The sequence below is a fragment of the Gouania willdenowi genome, chromosome 24, assembly GCF_900634775.1.
Source record: "Gouania willdenowi chromosome 24, fGouWil2.1, whole genome shotgun sequence".
In the NCBI taxonomy this organism is placed as follows: domain Eukaryota; kingdom Metazoa; phylum Chordata; class Actinopteri; order Blenniiformes; family Gobiesocidae; genus Gouania; species Gouania willdenowi.
Genome location: NC_041066.1, coordinates 13,765,287 through 13,788,238, shown reverse-complemented (window position 1 = coordinate 13,788,238; position 22,952 = coordinate 13,765,287). Strand labels below are relative to the sequence as shown.

Here is a 22,952-nt window from a genome sequence, read left to right as displayed (position 1 = left end):
TAATAAAGCAATGATGGAATATTAAACATAATAAAGTCACAAAATACTTAACTTCATTATGATGTTTATGTTTGTGTCTCATATTTCTGCCAATAAGACGAGACCAGTCTGACTCACAAAAAATAAATTATAAATAGAATACCACTGACTGTTTTAAGCCTTGGACAGGAAACAGATATGCCATATGTCAGTACACAAAGAATCACAGATCCCTGTTTGTTCTTATCATATTTTCATCTACTGCTGGGGAAAAAAACTAGGTTTAAATAAGCTGTAATGTTCACCATTCAGTTTAGTCACTGTTGAGGACCTAAATTGCAACACTAATTTGGCTATGCTGCCATAGCGTAAAAACTTATTCATGTTGTTCTTTCCCTGCAGTATCCCTCCCAGGGGAATTTCGCCATTTCAGAATCATTCAGCTGAGCTATAATTAACAATACAAAAGGCAGTAAATCCCCCGCCATGACTGCTGAGCAATTTCAAATTGAATGCTTCAAGATTAAAAACAAACATTAAATTTTAATTCTTTCCTTGAAAAAGGTGTACATGAATAAAAGTAATCATTATGAATATAATGAAAACGCAGGTCAGGAGAAGAAGAATGTGTGGTTTTTTATAAGCACTGCTTTTTGTATTGTTGAATAAAAAATAACGACCATCTTACATGACTCAGATGAAAGCATAGATGGGAAACAAAAACAAGACTTATCCGATGTTTAAAGTTGCATGGGAATGAAGCATCACAACAACTTTTGTTTTTTTATGTTAGTTCTTTTCACCAAAAAAATCGCTTATTTAACGCTGAAATATAACCACATCTGTGCCTGCACAAAACACAAGTGTGTGGTTTTGCCTATTGTTTGTGATGAAAACGGGTCAAGTCACGCATCACACTTGCTAATGTAGCGCATAAAATGCAAAGCTCTCATCTGCTGTTCACTGTTCTGGAAGGGTTAGTCATTTAATCACTCATGCCACGATTACACAGAGACTGTGGTTTTACACATCCCTTGATCAAGGTTAAGCCACAGCTGACGTTTATGTGAACTTATTTGAAAGAAAAAACTTAAAACATAGCAGCAGCACGTCTATATTAGCTATGGCAGTGGAAGCAACAGCAATGCAAATAGAAAAAAATCATGGGAAATGATGCAGAACACAAAGCCAAAAAACAGGCTTTTATTGTGGCACGAGGCCTCAGGGTTTCTAGGCCATAAAAGGAAGGCAGCCATTTGTCACCTGGCATGACGTTTGCACTGACACTTAATGAAATGTCTAGATCAATAAATGATCCCATCCTGGCTTGTGGAAATTAAGGAGATCAGTTACCTCTCTGGTGAGCTATGCTCCACCTTCCCTTTTCATTCTTTCATCTTCTCCTTTCTTAAATTAGGTCCTACACAGCCACTGAGCTATCCACGGTTCAACAGTGTTTTTTAGAAATAACCACATTTATTTTCTAGCCACAAGTCAGGTGACAGAATCAAAGGAATTCTTCTGTCTGGGAGCAAAATATAAATCACGAGCTGGTAAATGGCCACTGTAGCTTGAACTGCTTTGGAGACACTGTAGGCCTAGTGCTGCCAAAAAGGAAAACACATTGGCTAACTAATATCTTGTGTCATTTCTCACAGCATTTAAACCCAATAGAAGGCGACACGGTGTAGTGCCTTTTTGGAAAATGCGTGATATTGAGGAGTCTGCGTTGCCTGGCAACATCACAGTGACACTGAAATTCCAAAGTGTTACTACAAATTCATTAAATCAATTGTACTTAGGATTTGATGCTCATGTAGTTATTTGCACACACTGCAGCCCCAGCTGATGTTAACCCACTTTAAAAAAAAAACAAAAAAAAAAAAAACATAACAGCCATATAAACTAAATTCTATCCCTGTCCTCACGTGAACTAGGCTGCCAATAATCATTTCCACTCAGGGGACAAATACGGAGCAGTTTGATCTCAAGTGGGTCGTAGAATTCAGGAGGGAAAATGAGTAATTCCAACATTAATGTGCCCTAGTTTGCTCGTCCACCTATAAATGATACATTAAGTATGTAAGGAATAGACAATATTCAAGCAACAAGTGACGCAAGGATCTTCCACTTTAAATGTACTTGGTTTTGGGACCAATATTTATTTAATTTAGGAAAATGTTATGGAATAATTTGAAGAAAATTGCAGCATTTTGGAAAAAAATTAAAGCTCTTTTAACAATTTGAGCTTAAAAAGGACTGCCATCATGTTATATAACATGGAAAAACTGAGCATTGGCAAATATTGTGGCGTTTCATTGAATTTGTGTGTTTGGAGGGACTGCAATATCTACAACTGAATTAGTTGGTAATTTAAGCAAAGATTCATGTTTTCGCTGCCATTTTCACTTTCTCCTGTGGGCCAAATTGGACGCTCTAAAGGGTGGGATTTGGTCTCCAGGTCTCTAATTTGACACAAGTGAAATAAAGGAAAAAATATAGCTGAGAGCCGGCTCTCACTTGATGGGAATTGGCTCTTCTGAGTCACTCCCAAGCATTGGCTTTCTAAGTTAGCCCTACATACATCGAAAGACTTTGAGTAGCTGTTGTCAGATGGTGGTTCGCATGCAATAAAGTTCTTGAGGCGGATCCAAGAGAGCTTGGTTGCTCTGGAGATTCGCCACAAATGGTGAAATGAGCGAGGGAGAAAGTTGACGATTACTGCTCAACTAGTTCTAACTCATTTATCAGCCATACAAAGGGATAATTTGGTTGGCTGTGTTATTATTTGTTTCTTTCTGAAGGGAATCAAAAGATAGCTATAAAACATACAGATTCTAAATTTAACTTAGAAACACATAAAAATTAGTGACGAGACAGATTTCTGATTATCCAACTTAAAGTACTGTCTTCCATTTTTCTTTTAATATAAAATAAAACATCAAAACATAACCAAAAAAATCAAGATAAGTACTGTTTGACTTTTTGTTGACACCGCATTGAATTGAGAATTCATGTTTTCGGTCCCAGGGGCTTATAACAGAAAACATGATTCCGTGAGAGCATCCAACTGTTGCAGTTGTCCTCTGTGCTGCTCAGTAAATGACCGGTAGGATGGTGGTGTCTGTAATACCGTCTTCACAAGAAGACAGATATGCCCTAATGCACCAGCAGCCCTGTGAGCCTACACATACAGAGCAGAGCATGAGAGCCTCCTGGGGGCAAAAATGTGTCGCCTGCAGCAAAACATGCATACTCGCATGTCTGAGAGCGCAAGAGGATGAATATGATGATATGCTCCAGATTGGCACATTTTGATGGGTATGTGAATTACGACTGTACTTGTGCAGAGAAGTACAGAGTGTGCACCTGGAACAAGGCGCCCCCTCCCATCCCCCAGCCCTCCCAATCTGAGTGAGATTCAGCTAACATTTTGGATAACGCGGATATTCTATGTTTGCCCACCTAAGTTAGTACTGTGATTTATCAGTGACATGTTTGGTAACAAATGTTCCTTTTTTCCAAAATATATGCATGTTCTTTTCTTACATCCAAGCCTTGCTAGTTTATTCTGCCACCACTTTAAAATGACTAATAAAACCAATAGAACCCATTACGCTTGTTTTTTGTGGACATATTGCTATTGGTGCTTACACTAGTATTGTCTAACAGCTGATATGAGGATCACATTCACTGTGAAAGGAAGCCATTGTACTGTATTGAGACTCCCCCATACGCTAAACTGATATGATTAGATACCAATTAAAAACCCTGTGAGTCAGTTAGGAGTTTCAGATCGTCACAGCTCTATGACAATAGGACTCGACAGAGAAGGATAGTAAATTAAACCATGCCTAAAGAGTGTTTCCTCTCTTCTAACCAACAGTATATTATATACATTTTGAGCTTCCTTTTTTAAAAACACTAAGGTATCATTGAGTTGAGATGATCAGCTGCTCTTCAGGTTGTTATCATGAACAAACAACTGCACCATCACTAGACAAGGTTTGCTATAGTAAGACATTTTCACATAAGTTAAATAAATTGTTCTCTTACTATCAAACTGAAAGATCATAATATACCAAATCATTGTTTCCTACTTTTGACCAAATGATGGTGTTTTTGTTGTATTTTGGGAGATTCCTAGTGACTGCTGCTGCTACGTTCTCTAGCTAGTGGGCGGGATAACACTACAGGCAGGATGACAGTGCTAGAGACGATAGAGAAACTTTCTTTTGAGGAAAAATGACAGCTTTTAAAAGATGGGAGACCAACACCTGAGTTACCAGAGCTTCAGCAAAGGAAAAGTCAGAACATTGTTCGTACTTTCTACAGTGAATGGTACAAAAGGAAGGATTGACTTTGTGGATGCGCTTCACTGAGGCTGTTCTGAGTTGTTGTTGTTGTCATTTTCTCCATGCTTCTGTGTTTCCAACACAAACAACGAATGCGCTGTCGTGTCATGAGATATATCTTGTTGGGAGAGTATGGAGGCTATATTAAATAATTGTTTATGTTTCTTTAACGGTGTTTTACGATGTTGATTTTGTTTGATTAACACTTTCCAGCTGAAACATGAAATTGTCATTGGTGGTTTCGATTTGCAACGCCCTGCCTACTCAACCCTAGTGCTCACGGCACATCACTGCTAGTTATATATAACTATAGTAGTGTAAATGACTTCATCATTGAGATTAGACAAACAAGTCATTTTGTTAGGTATACCAGTTTATGTGCTTGTTTTCTCAAACAGCAAATCAACCTCATTGCTTTAATTGGCTGTCATTAGTCTTATAAACCCACTGAAAATGAAGCTGAATATTGGAATGGAAATTAACAATAAATGTTAAGTGCTGCTGAACATGGCATGATTGTTCGTGCCAGGTGGACTAGACTGAGAATATCATTTAGTGACAAATAAAAAATGTTTTTTGTTTTTTTTTTTCTTAAATCCTGGGAGCAGCTGTTGTTGCCTCGTGTATGCCAAAATTTGGCAGGTACCATTGCACAGCCTTCTAGTAGAGTACAAGGAAAAACCCAACATGACTCTTTTCAGTTTTTAATGAATTAAAAAGAGCAATTAACAAGGCTCACTTGTGTGGCAAAGCACATGCAATCACACACGGCCTTTGTCCAATGGTATGTCTCAAAGAGTGATTAACAAGAAAAGTGCAGAGCAAAGATATCTCATCTCTTGGTTTAATGAAGTTGTAGTGATTGGACTGGATAAGAGCAAACCTTGCAGTTATGCGATGTGATTAACAACCCTGCCATTTGGAATTCCTTTTCTTTGTATTGTCTAATCTAAGACTCATCTCTAATTGTCCCATGGGATCACAAAGAAAGGATACAGGAGGTTGTGCTCATCTGCACCAGTTATTAGCTCTGCTGTTATACTGGAGAAATAGACATATCGGAATCACCAAATGCCAAGTATGTTGAAATGGTTTGTAAACAGTAACAAAAAAAACACAAAGGTAAAAATCTAACTAGTGTTGTGTGCTTAGTTAAAGGCCAGGAATTTAAATGTATGGCCTTGTGCTTAGTTAAAGGAGAAAGCAAACTATAGACCCGGAGTGAGATAATAGGCATCAATTGACTTTCCATCAAGCTGGATTTAGCTAGAATATAATGTCCAGACTACCATATGAGTCTTACCATACCAGCAAATCCATATGTCATTTAAACTAACCCAGCTTCATGTTTCTGCAAATGTTCCAGTCAATTGCTACTTATCCGACAGAAAGTGAGAACGCACCCCATTAGGCTGCTTGCTGTTTACTAGCTTCTGATGTTTACTGAAACTGACTAATTGACTGCACTATGCTAAAAACAATGAGAGTATAAGCCCAGGAGGCCAGGTATAATTTTATGTCTGTAGCACAGAGTGAAAGCTGCTCTTTAGAGTCAGAAATAGAGTAGAAAAGACCCTCTAGGAATGATAGGCAAGTCTAATATTTGGGGAAAAACCAAAGCCATTGATATAAATTGCATGTGGTATCAACTGGAATTCACAACCTTACTCTTCCTTGCCCAGATCAGTCAAAATAACAGCAAGTCTGGCTTCAGGGTAGAAAAAACCCAAAAATATTTATCATAATTGGCCATTGTCAGAATTTTAACACTTTCCATCTAGCATACAAAAGCTTCCAACCCTCAGCTAATCTGTTTTCTCTTTACCTTTCTAACATCCTTTCCGAGCACAGTTTCTAGTCACTGGGCGTACACGAAGGCAACGAGGAATACCATTCAATCATTTTGAATGTAACAATTTAAGATTACTGCATTTTAGACACAAATATAAGCTGTTTTCCATAATATATGGTTTTTACAATGTATAATAATTTGGAAAGATTATTTTTAATACTTAGGAAGGAGGGATATCATACTTGATATACATCGACCACGCACACAGATTGAATCTTTAGAGACACTAAAAGTGATGTTGGCTGTTTGGCAGCCCAAAAACAATAACTGTAAGCAAAAGGCATTATGGATGATTTTACATTCATTTCACGCATGGTGCCACGATGATCCAAAAGGCATCTGTGCTGACAAAATGGCAACTTTGCATGGATATCATAAGTGAGCGCCAAAGGGCATCAGAGTTTACAACTTAAGGTTTCTAAAGCCGACAAAAGGAGATGAAATGTGATGGGAATCACTTCCGAACTCTAATACTTAGTTACATACAGGCATTGGAAAAAAATAATAATAATAAAGACGAAGCATCTCAGAACATAAAGATCTAAAGAGACATTACATCTATGGCTGCAATTTATTTTTTAGAATTGCTGTCTAATAAATACCTGCATTTTTTATTTAAAAGAAAAGGTTGGTGCACTTCAACATTGGTTCAACGTGTGAAGAAAGTGCACAAAGAAGAACGTTTAATTAACATTGACTGGTTTTATTCAAAAATGGAGTGCCTTCACATTTCAAAGAGCAATGTCACTGTCTGCACAGAATAAATGCCAACTGTCTTTTTGGTCCAAAGCTACGGTGGCTGGGAAGTGTCAGGTGAATGCATTTACAGAAAGGAACACAAAGAAACACTTTTGTTGTGGCCATTTTGCATTCGTGTTGTGACCTTTTTGCATTTGTGTTCATTTCTTTAAATGCATTCACCTGACATTTCCCGGCCACCGGGTTTCCGCAACGGAAGTGTTTCCGACGGACCGGTATTTCAGACGGACACGTTTCTGGCGGATATTTTTAACCCAACAGAACAGTTAAGAACAAGAAGAAGACATCGAAACGCGTATGAAAGTAAGTGAAAGTTGATTAGGATACTCTTATATTTTTCACATCAGGCTATCATATAATACCCGTCCGACTGTAAGACCGGTCCGTCGGAAACACTTCCGTTGTGGCCGGTTTGAATTCGTGTTGTGACCTGTTTGCATTCGTGTTGTGACCCGTTTGCATTCGTGTTCGTTTCTGTAAATGCATTCACCTGACACTTCCCAGCCACCGTACAGAGCAAATCACACAACGTCTAGTTAAAGTAGTAACAATAACACCCTCTTTATTTTATCTTTCAAATAAAGATTTTGTAAAAACGATTACTCTCAAAGCTGTAAGTTCACATGAACTGAGTAAATAGGGTCGGGGCCATTAGTAGGCTGCAGCAGTACCGTACTACATGGATGCAATGAAGCGTTGGAGCCCTGGTTGCTATTGAGCAACCTTGCTATTGATCTAGAGAGCAGATTTTTCAGCATCTGTATCATAATTATGTCTTTACATAAATAGTTCCCAAGCTAAATTGGTAATAGGAATCATTATTATTATAACACTAACACAAGGAAAATGTCAGAATAGGGAAAGAAGAAGAACATATTCAACACTCAGGAAAAACAATGTGTAATATTGAAAAATTATAATAAAAAACAAAAAAAAAAAATCACTAAAAGCAATTGTCTGTCATTATCATAGACAGTCATTAGGGAGAAAACCCTTCTTCTGATTCAGCTTGTAGTGATCACTGAGTGGAAAAACTGAGCGCTTAATTATGAATGAACCAAAGGAACTGCATATGAACCAGATCTTTGTGGTGATGCACTTTGAATGAACTCAGACCCATGGCCCAGGTAATGGACCTCGAGTTTCCAGTCGCCTCATGGGAGGGAGTGGCAGACTGAAAGGGGGAGGGTGAAAAAAAAAAAAAACTAAGGAAATGGGGGTGGAGAATCCATGACAGTGTTGTTCATGTAGGTTAATGGAAACCACAATGCACTTTGTGTGTTTTTTTGTGCATTAAAAACAGCAAAGTATCCCATATTTGTAACAGAGAGCAACCCAATCATCAGTGTCAGCTGCCATCTCCAGCACACAGACAGAGAACGTCCACTAATGCAGTGCTTTTAACACCTGCTCCAAAAGTAGGACTCAACTTTCTTCCTTTTTTTAAAAAAATAAAATAAAAGCCTTTCATGCAAACTTTCCACACACGTTCAAATAATGCATTGAAATCTTTCTACCATTCTTCTCCATCTGAAGGTAAAATGGCAAAGCAAAGGACAGGATTAAAAAGAAGAGCAAGAGAGAGAGAGAGAGAGAGAGAGGGGGAGAGGGAGAGGGAGAGAGAGAGAGAGAGAAGTGGCCCAAATAAAAGTCCTGCACAGCTAAAAATACCACAACAGCTCAAGATCGAACCTTTAACCCCATCTAGCAGGTAGTGTTGTGGAATAAATGTAACCTTCCAATGCCCTGTTCTTACATTGCTGAAAATAAAATGACCTGGTTGAAGTTGGTCCCCATGCCACACTGTGCCGATATTGCACAACCTGAATCAACACTCCGACATTATGGAGGTTTGTGGTTGAGGCTTGTTGTTACCTGTTCAGTGATCAATTAACCTAATAGCTTCCTTGCCGAGGCACTCCACGTGAAAACTGGCTGCCTATGTCACAAATTAGTCACCTAATTAATTAGGGCTTTGGTGGGGGTTGATAATGACTCAATGAGAAGCCTACAAATGGGTTGTCCTAATGTGAAACACATGGCTTTGTAAATAATAAAATCTGCAGGTACAAGTAGAATATGAAACAGTTTTTAGCCATCAGTGTCAGGGGGAAAAGCAATTCATTCTATAGGAATTTAATCTTTTCTCACTAATATGGAGACATCTCACACATGGCACATTTCAATGGAAGCCAGCAAATGAAATAAACATCTATAAGTTCTGACACTACCTAAGACACAGAAAAACACGATAGAAAACCCATGTTAAAGTATATTAACTAAAAAACCTGTTGCATTTAAAATATGAAGCAATTTATATTGCAGGCAATGAGTGCAATGTTAACATTCTGCAGATTAAACACACTAAAGGGTTTTTCCAAGCCTTGTAGGTCAAAATATCCTGAAAGATTAAGTGCAGAGAAAATCATCCTTACTCTGCTTAGTCTGACCAATTTAAAACGAGCCCAATATCACAGCTAAAGAAGGGTTTACTAGGCATCAGGGATGCTGTGGGAAGGCACTCGTGAAAGACAAGCTCCCCCTAGTGTTTGACAGTGTAAAAAACAAACAGTACCACTCCTAATAATTCAAGCAAGTTCTTTGTCTTTTTTTAATATTATGTTATGGTTTCATTTATTCAAATGACTGTTTTTCAGGAAATTATTCATCAAAGAGATGAGCAGACGCCTCTGAGGAAGACAGGCAGTGGACAGTCGAAACATGTCTGGCGATCAAAGAAAATTTCCTGAAAAAAGTAGTCTGAATAAAGGAAACCTTAACATTCCTAATTGACTGGATTTGATGAAATACTAGTTTTCTTACAATATGAGTGGTAATGCAGGTGATAAGGCGAGTAGAGGGCTTATCAAAATAAATCCCACACATACCTCTTAGAATTCACTTCTTTAACTCTTAAAAATCTCAGAATTACTAACACCAGTGCATTAGAATTCTCACTATTGCTTCACCACTAGTGAGTAGAGTCCATGTGTGAGTGCAGCATTGTAGAGTCACATATGGTGTTATCATGTGTTGTGTTGCAACACAGCTGAATGACGGTGTGGCTAAATGATTATTGATGTTTCCCTATTCAGATGTCAACTCACTCTCTTCAAGTGTAAGAAAAAAAGAGAATGCTTACTCGTTGTGCATCGTTTGTCCAAGGCCTCGCTTTGAGAGCGGCGGCGGCTCCAAACCGGCTCTTCAGTCGTACTGCGGCGCTTTCTGGTTTCCACAGCACCCAGTGCTCTTGTTGGCTGCACTGGCGTCTGAAAGTCTGTGGTATCCACAGAGGGTTTGGTTACTGACAAAGGATAATGCTGCTTGTGGTGTGTATATCAATGATGTTTATAATAAACCGACAACATAATGTGTCGGTGAAAACACTGAGGGATAAAGGACACTTATTTAATGTATCTAAAAAAAATTAAAAATCCTGTGTGTCAGAAACAGAAATGAAGGAACAAAATCTATTTCACAAATTTTTAGGTTTTATTTGAGCTATAAACAAATTGAGGCAACACAGACATTAAAGCAAAGTGAAACCAAAAATATATTGTTCGCCAAATGTATCCAAACCCCTATTATTTCATCGTCAAATATGGGATTTCGAGCTCTGCAGCGTCTCGGCATCATGACATTAAGCGCTAACTGAAAGCTGCATACCAAGGTCTTCATTGAAAGATTCTTTTTTTTTTTTTTTTTTTGAAATATTCAATGTTTACTTTGCTTCCTCACACCAAACATGTCAGACCACTGGCCCTGAAATATTCATTTAGCATACTGTACTTGAAGCAACTACAGGAATCAGTGGCAAAAAGGAAACTTATGAAAAAAACATTTCCACACTTGACATGGATCAGCTGTATGACTTCAACGACGACATTTTAACCACTTTAAATGTAATACATTACAAAGAACGCACTTAAGGACTTAGTTGCACTATAATGTATGAGTAAGCATGCTGTCTTAAATTGTTAATCAGTAAAACTATCAATCTGACTGTATTTCATGTATGCTTTTGTGCTTAATATTTGGCAACTGACATTTAGGCAAACGTTTAAGTTACTGTATGTGTGTGCACCAGCATTATTACCCTTTATCCACTCAGCATTGCTAGGGGCTGTACAAGTATGACATACAAGTCAGACAGCAAGCACAGAAAGGACCGTCTGAGACTGAAAAGCCTGAGGTGACACTCCTCGCTGCATCATATACACTGCTAGAAAAACCAACTGCACCACCAGAAGCTGCTGGGCTACCTTATGGGTTTTTGTGGATTCCTAAAAGCAACCTATGAATGACATTAAAGAAAGAAAATAACTAACATTTTTAGGAAAACTAAGAATGTGTTAAGACAAACTGTGCTGAGTATTCATCAAATGCAGGTAATGAATGTAATCGCCCTGCAAATGTGACATTTGGAGCAGACTTTTCCGTGTTCCGTGTGGCTGGAATCTGTTTAAAAGTGCTTCTTACCTCTTTTTTTGCACGTCTCCTTGATCTCCTCACACATTCGATCAAACTCGGGATCAAGCTCAGAAGAAAATATAGCGTGAGCCGTGTCCTTTAAACTGCACGCTCTGTGTCGGATCACCTTGTCTGTGAATGAAAGGACATTAAAATATAACTCATGTTGACATCAGGTTTTTTTTCCCTCCACGTTTTGTACAAGTGCATGATGTACGTATCAGTTCATGAGAAAAGTGTCTTTTCATTGGTATTTCAAATGCCATTTATATAGTTCAAGGACGCTATTGACACATCCTGCAATTTGTGTTGAGTGGTCAATAACAACCATTACCTATTCAACTATATCTGTAGGAAAGGCCAAAGTACCATATTTTCACTTTTTTTTTTTTTTTTTTTTTTAAATAGAAGAGTCTTTGGTAAGAAAAAAAAAAACCTAATTGAGTAGACATGTTTGAAAGCACGAAGGTCATAATTTCCACATTAAAGACGATACAGTGCATATACTTCAACACACCAACGTATATGACAGTATAAAAGCCCAACCACTACCTCTCACACTCATTACATCTTTGAGGCTCTTTTTTCTTTCTCAACCTTCTGTCCATACAACGGTATCGATAAAGCTTTTTATTCTGTCGGCTCTCACGTGGAAAATAAAGACTGCGCTGCTTAGAATGAATGAAAGCATAGAAACAGTAAATAGGCCAGGCTTCATTACAGCCGGCATTATGAGAGCAGAGCAGGCTCGGAGTGGCAGAGGGGTCAGTGTCTGCCATCTTTGATTATCTAATTGGACGATGGCTGCCTAATTGTAATGAAGGCGGTTAGCGAACATATACGCGCGAGTCACGGTCGAAAGAGTGCCCTTTAAGGCATGTGTGCATTTGTGTGTGAAGGTTGGGTGGGATGCTGAATGCTCATCAGCAGCCGAATGTACACATCTCAACAGGCAATAATGGAACACATCAGCAGATTATGCACCAACTTGTTATAACACTATAACACACACCATTAAAAATGTGATAAATGAGCATGAATGTAAACCATCAACAATATCAACCATTTCAAAGTCATTATTTGAGCATTCGCAAGGTGGGAAGGTACAAAGACAGGGAAACTAATGTAATTCCAAACTATATATTAGTCCACCATTATACCATTAGTCAGCAGAAAGGCATGAGTAAGACAGACCGCTGTGGGATAATGAGGTTTTTCTCCCCAGCACATTGAGAGCAGGGGTAGCACTTCCTCAACAGCGTAATCGTGCAGGGTACAGGCCATGATCCCATGGCCAAGCCCTGGCTGAGCAGGCCAGTGGGTTCGTTAGTCTTCGTTATTAAACTGACTAATTGCATTTCTACCCCTTTAGTGTAACATTTGTAGATCCTGCATTCGACAAATGGCCTTGGCCGTTGCTTGCAATGACAGATATGATTTATTAATTTGGGCAAAGGATTGCCTCCCATTCCAACTAAGCAGCAATATAATCGCAAGGGAACCAAAGTCGCTAAATGCACAAAGAAATATTTAATGGTCAAATTGACTGAATGTCCTAAACCGAGTCGGCTGCATGTAGTGTGCCCTTAAAACAAGGCTTAGTTCAAGATAAATCCCACTGCTAATACTAAGAGTTTCCTTTTCTCCTTTCTCATCTTCACATTTTCCCTGTTATTGTTAAAACAAACACAGTTTTATCTCTGTCGAGTAAACACGCACCCCGTACACAGAATAAATATAAATTCAATATATCAGCAGGCTTTTGTTAATAACTGGTTTGTTTGTGTGCACACATGTTGCATTGTGTTTATTATAAGGTCCCTATCAAGCTTATGAAAAAGTAGTGCAATATGAAAAAGGGATGAGCGGGTCAAAAATTTCAAAGTGGCAAGCAGCACAATTAAATTTTTATGCATATATTGCCTTTCATAGCTGCAGAGCATGAATTATGGTGTAGAAATACTATTTTCAGAGAAAGCAGGGAGCACTGAACTACATCTGAATTTCAATGTTAAAGGAGGGAGGAAAAAAAACTATCTTTATATACAAATTGCACAGATGCTTTCTTCCTTGATCATTAGGCGTTATCTTGGATGACTTTTAATAAATGTAAACCCTACCCATGTACTATAAATAGTAGTGGTGCAACAATACATTGATACATCGATGAATCAATTAACGATCCAATTACATCGATGCACAATGAAAACATCGATCAACATCGTCATCTTTAAGATACGTCTATTTTTGGATATTCACATGGCACGTCTGTGCCACTATTTCCTGCGCGGCGAAGGTGACATAACGTGGCGAAGGTGACATAACGTAGCAAATGCCATGCGACAACAAAGCCTTACAACCCCTGCTGCCACCCAAATTTGTACATGATACCCTGCAGACGCCAACCAGTAATGTCCCACTGCCGCTTCCTGAATGTGGAGCAAACCGCTATAAAACATCAACAACGAAGACGCGTAAGTATTCCGAGAGCAGCACGAAACCTGCGTTGTTTACAATGTTGCTTGGCAAAGCGAGGAGTCAAGGAGAAAAAGCCATATGACGAAAGAGGTAAAAATGATAAACTTTATATCAGGAAATTAAATAATGATGAAAGTGCAGCGATATGGTAGTGATGCTTGATTTTAAGACGATAAGAATTGGCTTGAAGAAGGTTGTTTTGCTAAGGGTTTAGCACGCAAACAGATCTGATGATTTAGACCAGGGGTGTCCAAACTTTTTGAAAAGAGTGCCAGATTTAGCGAGGCGAAAATGTGTGGGGGGCCAACCATTCACCCTGAAATTCTTTGAACCATTAACATCATATGGATTCAATTATTTTATTAATTTTGTAGTGCAAATGGAATACTTCTCATTTATTCATATGGAACACAAATAAATCTAAATAAGTTTATATTAAAGTCACTGCTTTTTATATGTGAAGATCACAAAATAAAGAAAACATATGTCTGGGAGAAAAAAAAACTTTCTGGAATATTAAATATATCTAGGTTCATGTGCAACATTACATATTATTCACTATGAAATGCACTGTAAATTCAAAACATGTAAACACCAACAATTATCTTATTCAAATGTCTTAATGTCTTTTTCAGTGAAATATAAAATTGCTTTTTGTATTTTTTTTTTTTTTTTTTAAACTGTGGTCAATGGTGCCGGCGGGCCACATATTATTGATTTCATGACAGAGGCTGCGGGCTAGTGGAAATGTGAACACGGGCCGCAATTGGCCCCCGGGCCGGACTTTGGACATGCCTGATTTAGACTAACTCCCCAGAACAAACAGCGTCTGTTCATGTAAATAAACAGGACTACTGACTAACAAGTGTCTGGAAGTCCACTTGAGATATTTATTTAATATTAAAGAAATAATGATATCAAAACCATATATGTAGCATTACTATTCGTGTACCCTTCGTTTTTTGGTTATTCCGTTTTAAAACCGAATCAAAACAAATAGACCATGTGGTTATTTTTGTTTTACACAAATTCATCATATGCCCCTTAAAATACAATTTTATACTTAGTTATATAACAGTGTGGCATCATTAACATGTCAATGTTAAAATCTGGTTATAGTTTGTTACAGTGAAATCAACTGTTTTAAAGCCACATTTTTGTATTAATAATATTATTAAATTATGAATATAAGGTATTGCACCGTAGTAATTTAAATAAAACTAGTAGATACTTTTTATCACTCACACAATTCAAAGTGTAACACTTTGTTAAATGTTACAGAATGGTGTTTTATACTATTCAATGCCTGATTCCTGAAAGTGGTCAAATCATATTGATTTACACCCCTAATAAATAGCACTACAGCATCATCAGCTTGATTGGGCATTAGGAATGACATGGACATTTTTTTAACATAATTTGCTGTAGGAAAAAAACAACAAATGATTGTTTGCAATGAGTCAATAAAACTGCTGTGGAGAAACATCTGCTCAGGTAAAGGACTGATTAACAGCAAGATTTATTGATTCTCACTTAAACCTAATGCATTTTATCCACTTCAGTTCCATATGTGCTTTTCGGACGCACATATGGAACTGTAGTAGAGTTTTTTATTAGGTACAGATGGTATGTGCTAATCAGAATATTGGCTATTCAGCCAATCCAATAACACAAATTAGTTGTTTTTGAATCAAACTGCGCTAATTAAAATGGTGAAGGGAGTTGTAATGAGTGTAAGATTTTGAAAACAAACATTGAGCATTAGTTATCCGAGTTAAACTAGATGTCAGCCTGGTTTGAAATACGGTAACCATCCAAACTAAAAATATAGACTATATATAGTATAGATAAAAACCACACATCTCCAACTGTCAGGTAAATGTGCAGCTAAAACCGAACACTGTGCCACGTTCGATAGCCAAGGACCGAAAAGACAAATGAAAAGAAGGCAATTATAAACATGTTGGATTGTCTGATTTTTGCACGTAGAGTTAGTTTTAGGGACAAACTACCAGCAAGAATTCATCCTGCAGTGTCTCACTGGCTCAGGCCATTAATGTTGATGTAACGATCATTGGGGATGCTTCTTGAGCATATTTTTGGGTCCATTACTACCAGCTGTGCAGCATTTGCACCACATTAGGAACTTAAGTATAAGGGCTGTGCATTGTAATGAATCTGTCTATACGATTCATGATTTGCATGTCACAATACAATATATCCCGATACAAATTAATACGATATACATTGCGATATCGATTACAAATGTCATTTTTACAAGTACAAAATGGTAAGAAATACAACTGTTTTAATTTTTTTTTAAACTTGCAAGAACAGGGACCAATATCAAAAACAAGTGGTATGTTATCAAACTGTCAAATTACATTTTATTTAAATGTTTCACTTTTGCTTCTATAACAGATTCAAGTTCTTAAATTGTTTTTAAAAGTAAGCACATACATCTGATGTGGTTTACTGACACCTAGTGAGCGCGTGTTTACATGCTATGCATATATTAGTGCAATTAAATTGTTGTTTAATAAAAAAAAGATGAAATAATCGATTTGGAAATTTTTTGGATCGATACGATAATTGTGCGATGAAATATTGTGATACATCGCCAAATCCATTTTCTCAAATCATCTTTAAAAGGTCACAATAAAATGTACACTAATTTAATGTTCTCAAAGTTGATGACAATTAATGAACAACTGTGATATTGCTAATGAAAGTACAAGTGGACATGTTAATCCTCACCTGCAGGCTCCTTGTCAGGATTGTATTCTAAAGCATTACTGCAGATGAGATCAATGTCTGTGAGGAAGTCCTTCACTGTCAAGTACTGGTAAGTATCAATCTTTGTCATAACAGTGGAGAGGTCCATGGGCTGCCTGATCACCTCCAGGTAATCCGACACCTGAAACACAAACACTAAGTTCTGTTAGACTAAACTGTCAACCTGGGGAAGAAATTAATGTCTGTGAATTCCTGTCACTTCACCTCGTCAATGTCAACGGGTTTGCTGAAGATGTTAAAGCGTTTATCAGTAGCCAGGCGCTTGGTCACATCCCTGAGAAAGAGCCTAAGCTCCCGTAATGTGTTTTCCTCCTGCTCGGCCAGGCGGCGTTGCTCCTCTGCTGATAGTGCACGCGGGGCTGGAGCCTCAGCCACCGGTAGAAGCTCTTCACACCTCCCTGATATTGAAAAAAAAAAATTTACAAAAAAAGGGAGAGAAGCAAAAAATAGGACACACTGGCTGTTTCTATCCACTGGCCGAAGTGTGAAAACGCTAATGAGACTTTCCTTTAACAAAACAAAAAAAGCCTCCCGCTGGAATGAAACCCACACCTTTTAGCTAAAGAACAAAAAGCTTCTACATTCTCTCTTTTTTTTTTTTAACAACCCAGGTTTTAAAGTACACCACAAAAAAAAGCCTCTGGCAGGGGATCAGTTGATGAAGCTAGGTGAGCAGTCATCCCGTTCTCTTCTTAAATGAATCGACGCTTGCCTAAGGCATCTCAGCATTGTTAAGGAAACTTCACACCTCCTAAAGAAGCTTCGCTCACTATCTGCAATCCCAACTCTGATTGTAATTATACCAAAACGAGCCGAGGACTCGCAACGCAACTGCTATTTACTCTGCATCTCTGAGGAAGCAGGACAGCTCTGTTAGGAGCTGTTCTAGAGTCAAGCAACAGACTTATGGCTAACATCGGTGAGGAACTGGCAAACATTTGAAGCCCAGGTAGACAGTTCTCCAATACTAAAACTAGCATGAAGGCTGGGGGAGAGCTAACCACTACATAATGGCAAGGGGAGGATGGGTATGGGAATGTTTTTTAACCAATTACTAGACATTTCAGGCAACTCCGTTTTAAAGGTGACCCCAAATACCTGGATTCCTGAGGCGTGGTGGAGGCTTCACTGCTTGAACTAGCAACAGCTCAGAGAAGAAACTCCTCATGTCCTCTTCTCCAGGAGCGCTTACCGTTATTACCTCTCCATAAATACACTGGAACATGCATCGCACCTAGACAGGAGGAAACGGGCAAGAGCAGTGATTAAAAAAAAAACTAATTCATTGACACAATTTTATGCACTGTCTTTCATTTGTCATGAAAAGTCAGCGCAGCTAAAGCTGAGAGCCCGGACCACATGCACATATCAGACTGTCTTTATTCCAACAATTATTTATGAAACTTACTTTATAAGTAGCCGGGAGATAATTAAAGAACTTGCTTTACAGTTTTCTAATTATCTCATAAATTACTTTACACTACCATCGAGCCGTGCACAAGCGCCTTCCATTCTCCACAGTGCATTTACTGAGCATAGCTAGGGGCTGTATAGTGCACAGCTCAGTGCTGTGGTGGAGCTTAAGACAGCTCCTGGTTAAAAGCCCTGTTGCTGACTAGGCACAAACTTTCCTTTTACATCTCTCCTTATCTGTCATTCACATTGATCCAGTCCCTTAGCCATGCCATGTTTGTTCTGTCTACTCTGGCTTTTGATTTTCTTTTTGCCTTCGCTCCCTCTCTCCCTGCTGTCTCAAAGAAGAGGAATATAATAAAAACAAAAAAGCTGAGAGAGTGAGGAGCCAAAAAGTAAAAATGTGTGTAGCAGCAGGTAATGATTCTTAAAGTTGTCCTTATAGCTCAGGTTGCAGAGGTGTTGACTAGAGGGAATGTGAAGTTAATTGCAGATCAATGAGTAGATAAAATAAGGGAGGGATGCAATGCAGGCAGCCTGATTGTAGAAAGTAAAACTGTGAATCTGTGCCCGACAGAAGCAACAGTAAAACAAACTGGACAGAGACATCAGACTGACTGGGCGTTTCCACTGGATACGTCTCCGCTGCGCCACAGCACCGATCCGGTTTTGCCACACTGTCCGGTAATCCCCACCGGTTGCATTTTGAGTGCGCCACGGTGCACTCCGGTTGGACGACTGTGACGTCACGAGACAGAAGAGTACTCACAATATTTATATAATCGCGTGAGAACGCAGTTAAAGGTATGAGTTATAAATGCAACAATAAACAGATAAACAGGTCAGTGTCCCTAACGAAGGAGTGCAAGAAGGTTGGACTCTGGATTTGTCATAGCCACATTTTTTAGCGACAGCCTACTGAGAAGAGATAAAACTGCACCAGTAAAACATGAATTAAATCAAAGTTGCTGTAGTTTACAGTTCAGTTACAGCATGAGAGGAGACAATATAGTGAATGTGATTTTGTTTTTACACATTATGACGTTTTGGTGATGTAGTTACTTGAAATATAATCTGAAGTGTTATTTTGAAAAGTAACCGGATATTTTATTGCGGGGTACGTGTTTAACTTCCTGTTTAGCTTCATCTGCTCTGTGCTGATTGATGCGTCAGAGCTGGGAGCAGACACGCAGCGCAGCGGACCCGGTGGAAATTAACACAGACTAAAGTGGAAACCTATCAGCTCAGGTGGCGCCGCACAGACATAACGCAGCGATGCCGCATCCAGTGGAAATTAGGTGTGACTGTGCTGATGAATGCATAAGACAAAAACCTGTATTTGATTAAAAAGTAGCTAACGGACAAGTAAAAAAAATAGAAGATATTGTAAAGTGCAGCAGCAAACACTTTTGTACTTATGTTTGTGTATAAAAAGTGAACCGAAGTGGCATTTTAATAAGTAAACTAACTAGATGAGGCACATTGAGGTTTAATTTAATTTCACCCACACAAAAAGCATTGACTGTATTTCCACTTCCACTGTACATGCCGATTGTTTTATAGTTTAATATTAACATTAGAAGTGTTTGGATTATTTGGTAGAGAGTTTATTATTTTTTTTAAATATTGTAATTTCTCTCTTGTACCACATGACTATTTGACCTTATATAAAGGGAAGAGACCAGCTCAGATGAGAGGAAATGTGAATAAATATTTGTGCAATATTCTATTGGCTGCTGCAAAGAAATTGATTGCTAGAAAATGGCTTTGTGACAACAAAATTCCCACAATTGATGACTGGATTTGTATTGTCCAGGATATATATGTACATATGCTGTAAGATTAGAACATGACAAATTTGAAAAGTTTTGGAGACCATGGAGAAGGTTTATTTCAGCATCGTAGTCAGTTTTAAGATGTAGCTACTGCCCCGTTGTATCCTTAATCTACTGAAAAGTTGGCGTAATGTTGTCTTGTTTCATTTTTTCTTTACTTTATTAATATACAACTATGTATGCATATTTGTTGTTTTGTTGATACTGTATACATATTTAAAAAATTGGGACTGAAAGATGGAATATATATTTGTGCCATCTGCTTTTATTTTATATACAAAAAAGATATTGCGATTTCTCCATAGATGTATTGTCCTTACAGCTACATCAAAAAATTATCCAAAGAGAGGGAATGATGGTTAATGGAGCAGTGGAAGTTATGGAGCTGTTGGACACAAGCCTGAAATGTTGTTTTAGGGTGGGGAGGGATGCTGCCTGTTCCCTGCTGGGGTTTAGAAGTGAGACAGCAGATGTCACTGTGTTCTTCATGCCAGAGAGAGGAACGACACCCTTGGAAATAACCACTTTGGTGCACTATATAAACTGCAGCATGTCCATGAACAATTGACAGAACAAATCAGATGATGTTTTGTTACAGAATAATGTTCTCCTGTTGACTCATTAAAAGACCCAATGGGTGAGGAAGCCCAAGACAAAAGAATCATCTGCTTTAAATGTGCTTGGTGTGTATTACTTTCACTTCGCTCGTCTTGTGCCACATTTATGAGCTGACTCCTTGTGTTTGGCTAATAGGCAATCCTTAATGATGGTTCTTAAAATAGAAGGGCAATAAACCAACAAGAGACATTTAGAATTCAGCTTATATCATATATTGTACAGTCAAGATATCTTTTTACAAGACTTGAACTGTGAATAAAGTGTTTGCATGAAGAAAACTTTAAAAAAATAAGTTTTAAGATTTTATACCATTTGCCCAATATCTAATATTTCAAATTCATGATCTATATTTAGGAGTAACCCACAGAGAAAAAGTTAGGCTTGCAGCACATACTCTGCAAGTTTTGGGGTTCATCTTCATTCACTCATTGCCATATGGAAAAAAAAAAAACAATTACCAGTAATGACACAAGCAGTACTGGTAGATTTTATGCATTTACTCCAGTGTGGCATACTAAAGCATTGTGTACTTTAATGTTCGAATTAAACTTACAATTAAATTTAAAAAGGCTTTGACTTGTTTAGTCGGTAACCAACCCTGGCCATCGTTTCCTACTCTCATTTCTAATTCAATCGTCTGCCGTTTTAGTCTTCTTGGATTTGGTAGGATGAAACGCATCATGTTTAATTCTAACAAAGACAGGCTGGAGAACAAAATGCAAAAACACAGTTAATATCATTAGAAAACATCTCAAAAAAGGGAAAAACAAAAAAAGAAAACATCTATCGCGTTAGGACAAATACTGGGAAGTCCTGTAAGTAATGGTATGACCATCGCAGAGACACAATAACGTGAAAGCTGTCTGGGTTGGAATTTGATGTTTAAAATTTAGACTGAATTAAAATCGTTATTATAGCCTTTTGCAATATTACATTTGTTTTCAGCAACTGAAATCTCTTTGAGTTAAAAATCATCTTGAGTTGTGCAGTATTACCCTGCCATCTGCCATCGATCAATAAATAGCACACATTATCATCATTACTAGAAGTGTCCCGATCCGATATTAGCCTGAAAACAAATATCGAATTCAAATTTCCGGATTTACCATTTTTTCCCCCCGAATTCATTATTTATTTATTTTATTCAATTGTAGAATACTGTAAATATTATGTTGAAAGTTAAAATGTATGTAACCAATTGATTGCTGACTATTGTTCTCTGTTTGAGTAACATCACTTGATCAAGCCTTTTTGAACATTCCACACTACAAAATAAGTAATTTTTTTTTTTTTATTAAAGGAAAAAAAAAAAATAAATAAAAAAAGTATGTATGATTGATATCGGATCAATATCGGTATCGGCCAATACGCAAGGCTGCAATATCGGTATCATATCAGAAATTAAAAAGTTGTATCGGGACATCCCTAATTATTACTAGAAAAGTCCAAATCAGAGACGGAAATGTGCACAAAATGTAATTATTCATGACTTTTTAGTTCCGTTTCTATAGATAAATGTCTACCACTAGTGCACTGATACAGGACAGACTTGACAGCCTCATGCTCACCCCAGGCATGCCATTTGTCCCACTGTTTTGCTTCTCCATTTTCCAGCCTAAATACCTTTGTGCTAAATGGCTCGAGAACAGAGAAAAGGTAATTTAAAGAATGCAATAAAGTGCTAAACTGACATTACCTGCCAAACACCTGGTCTAATGAACAGCTATCTGAAATTTAATAATGAAGCTGAATGCACTTCGTTTCTCATTACATCCACTTTCATTCTGGATCTTTTAATGTAAATTAACTAGGTATAATTTATGAAAGAGAAACTCATTACAAATAAACAACCATCCTGGTAAAAAAAAAAAAAAAAAAACAAGTGATAATTAATGTACTCAAAGTAATGTAGGCAAAGGCAATACATTTTAAAAAGTTTGCAAAGTCTAAGCCACATGTCTCAAACTCAAGGCCCAGGGTCCAAATCCAGCCCACGAGACCATCCATTTCGGCCCACAGGAGAAAGAAAAACCATGAGATATTGTGAAAATACCAAATAATTGAGTTGTAATATTAACCCTTCTAAATACACAAATTCAATGAAACTCCACAATATTTGGAGGATTGCAATTTTCCCATGCTTTTATCACGACTGTAGTAATTTTAAATCTCAATTTTTTCTAAGAATTCTATTTTCCACAAATTATTTCACATAATTTCCCCAAATTAAATAAAAATTGGTCCCAGAATCAATTCAATTTAAAAGAGAAAATCCTGCAGGGATTGATATCTGTCACTTATAGGCCAAATATTGTCGGCGCCTGAAATACTTTATGTATCATTTATACGTCGAAGCGAAATTGCTCGTTTTCCCACCAAAAAAAATAGCTGCCCACT

At 37.7% G+C, this 22,952-nt stretch overlaps 1 protein-coding gene across 2 annotated transcripts in view; it reads right to left on the bottom strand.

Moving 5' to 3' along the window:
• atad2b (ATPase family AAA domain containing 2B) overlaps positions 1–22,952 on the bottom strand; it is a 68,025-nt gene that overhangs the window by 25,205 nt on the left and 19,868 nt on the right. For both annotated transcript variants that reach the window (XM_028439186.1, XM_028439188.1), the window contains exons 20-24: positions 17,788–17,923; positions 16,894–17,087; positions 16,651–16,810; positions 11,425–11,547; positions 10,088–10,222 (exon numbers count right to left, since the gene is read on the bottom strand). In XM_028439186.1, the coding sequence (XP_028294987.1) occupies positions 10,088–10,222; positions 11,425–11,547; positions 16,651–16,810; positions 16,894–17,087; positions 17,788–17,923 (748 nt within the window). The remainder of the gene's footprint in view (positions 1–10,087; positions 10,223–11,424; positions 11,548–16,650; positions 16,811–16,893; positions 17,088–17,787; positions 17,924–22,952) is intronic.